Below are 4,300 nucleotides of genomic sequence, written 5' to 3'. Positions count from 1 at the left end.
ATTAATAATCATGAACTAATAAAATCAAGTAAAATAAATATGAATTTCATTAACAAATAAAAATATTTAATATATAAATATAACAAATAAACGAATAATAACAATAATAATACAAAAATGAAATAAACATAAATAAATAAAAAAACCAAATCATTACAAAATCAAATTAAAATAAATAAAAAGAAAATAAATAAACAATTTAATAATAACATAAATAAAAATAATGTTTGAGATCAAAATATTTTTAAAATAAAAAAGAAACTTATCTTCATAAGAAAATGAATTTGATAAGTTTGAACAGACTATAAACAGATAACATCAATGAAAATAATATGTACAGAGCAATAATAATTTAATTATTTTTTAATTAATCAAATGGTACACTATTTTTTTTGCCATAACAATTTTATAAGCTTAATATTTTAAAAACTATTTTCAATTCATTTAATATACAACACATTCTTTGCAACTTTAATAGGTAATAAAATGGTATTATTACCATCAATAAATTATCACATTTAATTATAATCAAACTATAATTAACTAATATTTATAAATTTTAATAACCATTGAAATTAATAATAGGACTTTTATTTATTTTTCTGATTCTGGAGAATCCTTTTAATGATTCTTATATTTAGTCATATTAAAAAATGAATAAAATCGAGTGACTAATCTAATTTTAAAATAAATGAATTAAAAATAGAAATGAAATATTCAGATTTTGAACTTAAAAATAATAATAAAAAATATAAAGAAATATACTATAAATAATAATAAAATATTATAATAAACAAAATTTTATTTACAATCTCTTTTTCTACAAAAAGTTGCCGAAAGTATCTTTTTTCAGTTTAAGATAAGTTCTTGATAAATTTTTGAAAAGTCAAAATAACGACTGAAATTATCTCAATGAATCTCAATTTATTCTTGCTTTTCATGGAAATTTGAGGAAGAGTTATCAGCCTTCAAGGTCATTGGTTCATCGTCTTCCCATTGTAAGGAATCCATTCTGTTTTTGTCAACTGGATAAATCCAGCGTTGGTACAAATAAATCAAGAAAATAACGTCATCTCTGAAACAAGCGATTCTGTGAAGAGTTGGCATTTTGATGACAAAAGCAAATAAATCGTCAACGATTGTATTCAAAAACTTATAAACAAATACTCTCCAAGGTAAATTTGCAACTGATTTAAGTTTGTAATTGATAAACAGTTGAGGAGTCATTTGTAAAAAGCCAAAAGTGTAAACTAATCCTACTAATAATGAGAGAATATAAGAATACCAAGATTTAAATTCATTGTTATAAAGTGAATAAATGGCATACCCAATACAAAGAGGGATACAAGCAATTCCAAGGTATTTTAATGCGATGTCATCATAAAGTTTTGTTTTAGAATTTTGATAAGAGAGGTCTTTGTATTGAATGAATGAACCTTTTTCTTTAAAGTTAAAAGTAAAAACTCTTGTTAATTTCCATAAAGTAATAAGAAGTCCAACACCATTTGATAATAAAATGAGGAGACTAGTGTCATTATCAATGAGATAAAGCAATACAATAATTTCAATAGCAAGACTAACAAAGATTGATTTAATTGATAATCCTACAAAATGATCCCGTTTTGACCAAAATTGAATATCATTTTTATAAGCAAGAAAATCAAAAATAGTATGAAGTGTTGATACTGTTGTTGTTATAATTAAAAGTATAATATTAGTTTCCATAAAGATTCTTTTAAATTCATCAATCTGGTCTTGTGCCATTGTTCCCATATGTTCATGCATAGAAAAAGAATGACCAAGTGAATGCATCATAATCATTTTAAAATATGATATAGAAGTAATTTTTAATGATATATTTAAATTTTGAATGGTATCATTAATTGGTGTATAATAATCTTTAATTAACCAAAAAGTATTGTGAAAAATAATAGGAGCAATCCGTTTTTTTATTCCATTATAATGAATAATACCACATTCTGGTGGAATATTATGAGGATCAACAACTTGGTTCATAAATGAAATTTCAAAATAAGGAATACAACCAAGAGTAAAATTTAAATCGTTAGTACTTGTTGTTATATTATTTTCATTCATTAAATTATGAGTTTGTGGTATTGGTTTAAATGTTCTAAGAATTGGACTTTTAAATATTAAAGGTTGATTATTATATTTTGTAAGTGGCTTAACTATAACTTTCATAATAATACTTTGATTTGATTTGATATACGAAAGATAATTTGATGGTATTGAAATAGGTTCTGAAATAGAATCAATATTTTTATATTCAATATCTTTTGAAAGAAGATGGTGTTCTTGTGATTGATGTATTAATGAAACATTAAAATAAATATGTTCGTTATCCAAATATGCAGATTGATATCCATTTGTTGGTGGATAAATAATTGAATATATTCCATAACATGAATATGCAATAAAAACAACAATTAAACAAGCTGCTAATGGATGTTTTTGAATAAAACTTAATTGATTTTGATTGTTTATTTCATTTGAAGGAGAAGGTTGTTCAACCATCAAAATTTATTTTATAAAAAAGAAGAAAAAGTTCTTTTTAAGTAAAAAAAAAAAAAAATTCATCAGAAATGATGATAAAAACAAAAAAAAAATTATGAAATTAAGCAACAACTTTATCATGTAATGCAAGACAAACAACTCCTTTTTCATGAACTGCATATGTCTGAATTGGTTCTCCACTTTTTAAATCCCAAAGTTTTGCAGTTGTATCAGTTGAAGCTGAAATGAGATATTCACTATTATTACTAAAAGTAATATCCCATACCCATCCATTATGACCATTTAAAGTTTGAACTAATGAATAATTTTGTTTTACTTTCCATATTTTAATTGTTCTATCAGCTGATGCTGTTGCTAAATTTAATGTATTTGGAGAATATTTACAACAAGTTCCAAAAGTAGAATGAGCTTCAAAAGAAGTAATTAAAGATAAAGTACCAATTGTACTTTCTTGAGTTAAATTAGTTGAATAAATGAAACATTTACCATGAGTTAATAATACTGCAATATTTAATCCATCAGCAGTAATATCAACAGATTGAATTGACTGATTTAATTCAGGGATTATTTCTTGACTAATAACATTATTTCTTGTATCCCAAACACATAATCTACCATCTTGTAAACCAACAATTATTTCAGATTGATTAGGATGTAATGCAATACAATTACAAGGAGAACCAAATGATATATCTCTAAATGTTGAACAAGTTCTTGGTTCCCATGTTTTTGCTGTTCCATCTTCAGAACAAGTATAAATATATTGACCTTCTCTTGAAATTCCAATTCCACATACATTTGCTTTATGTCCTTCATAAGATTTTACAGGAGCAACCATTTTAGAATTTAAATCCCAAATTTTAACTTGAGGATTACTTGCAACAGCAAGATATGATCTATCAGGACTAATAACCATTTTATTCATTGTTTGTTCAAATGTAATTCTTTTAGATGGTACACCAGTTGATATATCCCAACAATTAATAGTATCATCATATCCTCCAGTGAATAACAAAGAAGCCATAATTTGTTTTATAAAGTTCTTTTTTATTCTTTATAATCTTTTAATTTTTATGATTAATAATAAATCTGAAACAATCTTTTTGTTTAAGAGAAAAGAAGAGAACTTAAAATGATTAATGAAGAAATTCTTGGCTTATTTAGCCCGATATGGAACTCCAATATGTTTAACAATTTCTGGTATTCTTTCAATACTTGTTATTATTCCATTTGGATTTGGATTACCAAGTCATACATTTGATAAAAAAACAAATACAAATTTAGCAGGAAAGAATACAGGAAAATTATCATGTTCTGATTATTTCATAGATAATTCTCATGCTATTTATTATAAATTACCAAATATTGATTATCATTTTCAATGTGGATATTCTGTATTTAATATCATTCTTACATTTTTATTTGAAATTATTAGTGTAGTTGAAATTGTATTATTCTGGGTATTTGTTTTAATTTGGAGAAAAAAAAAATTAATAACATTTATTGTGTATTGTTGTTTACTTATACCAATAATTATGCAATGTTATTTATTAGTTCATCATTGTTCAGAAATTCATGAAGGAAGTAAATCATGTAAAAAAGTAAAAGTAGATGCTCAAGCTCAATGTTCTATTCTTCCATTTGTTTTTACACCAGTTGTTGATAGTTTTAATGTTGTTTTCTTATTTATAGGAACTGGATTAGGAACAGTTTTATATTTCTGTAGACCACGAGTAAATAAAGCACTTGATGTGAAAATACTAAT

The 4,300-nt window shown here is 24.1% G+C and overlaps 3 protein-coding genes across 3 annotated transcripts, besides 8 other annotated features; 1 reads left to right on the top strand and 2 right to left on the bottom strand.

Moving 5' to 3' along the window:
* The first annotated feature begins 68 nt into the window (after positions 1 to 68).
* Positions 69 to 219: a microsatellite.
* A 16-nt stretch (positions 220 to 235) lies between these two features.
* Positions 236 to 257: a sequence feature (AT_rich).
* Positions 258 to 343: 86 nt separating this feature from the next.
* Positions 344 to 372: a sequence feature (AT_rich).
* A 144-nt stretch (positions 373 to 516) lies between these two features.
* Positions 517 to 566: a sequence feature (AT_rich).
* A 118-nt stretch (positions 567 to 684) lies between these two features.
* Positions 685 to 794: a microsatellite.
* Positions 795 to 924: 130 nt separating this feature from the next.
* On the bottom strand, positions 925 to 2,535 carry EDI_274050 (uncharacterized protein; the record flags this gene model as incomplete). Its single annotated transcript, XM_001739306.1, has 1 exon — positions 925 to 2,535. One exon carries the CDS (start codon positions 2,533 to 2,535, stop codon positions 925 to 927), a length of 1,611 nt encoding a protein of 536 aa, XP_001739358.1.
* Positions 1,820 to 1,868: a sequence feature (AT_rich).
* A 1-nt stretch (position 2,536) lies between the features above and the next one.
* Positions 2,537 to 2,595: a sequence feature (AT_rich).
* A 40-nt stretch (positions 2,596 to 2,635) lies between these two features.
* On the bottom strand, positions 2,636 to 3,559 carry EDI_274040 (WD repeat-containing protein pop3, putative; the record flags this gene model as incomplete). The annotated part of the gene is made up of 1 exon (XM_001739305.1): positions 2,636 to 3,559. The coding sequence occupies one exon, from the start codon at positions 3,557 to 3,559 to the stop codon at positions 2,636 to 2,638; it is 924 nt and encodes a 307-aa protein (XP_001739357.1).
* Positions 3,560 to 3,578: 19 nt separating this feature from the next.
* Positions 3,579 to 3,624: a sequence feature (AT_rich).
* A 50-nt stretch (positions 3,625 to 3,674) lies between these two features.
* EDI_274030 (uncharacterized protein) lies at positions 3,675 to 4,300 on the top strand (the record flags this gene model as incomplete). Its single annotated transcript, XM_001739304.1, has 1 exon — positions 3,675 to 4,300. A coding segment is annotated over one exon (626 nt), but the record flags the coding sequence as incomplete, so codon positions are not given.

This window comes from Entamoeba dispar, genomic scaffold, assembly GCF_000209125.1.
Source record: "Entamoeba dispar SAW760 scf_1105229462107 genomic scaffold, whole genome shotgun sequence".
NCBI lineage: Eukaryota > Evosea > Mastigamoebida > Endamoebidae > Entamoeba > Entamoeba dispar.
This window is presented reverse-complemented; position numbering and strand designations above follow the sequence as displayed.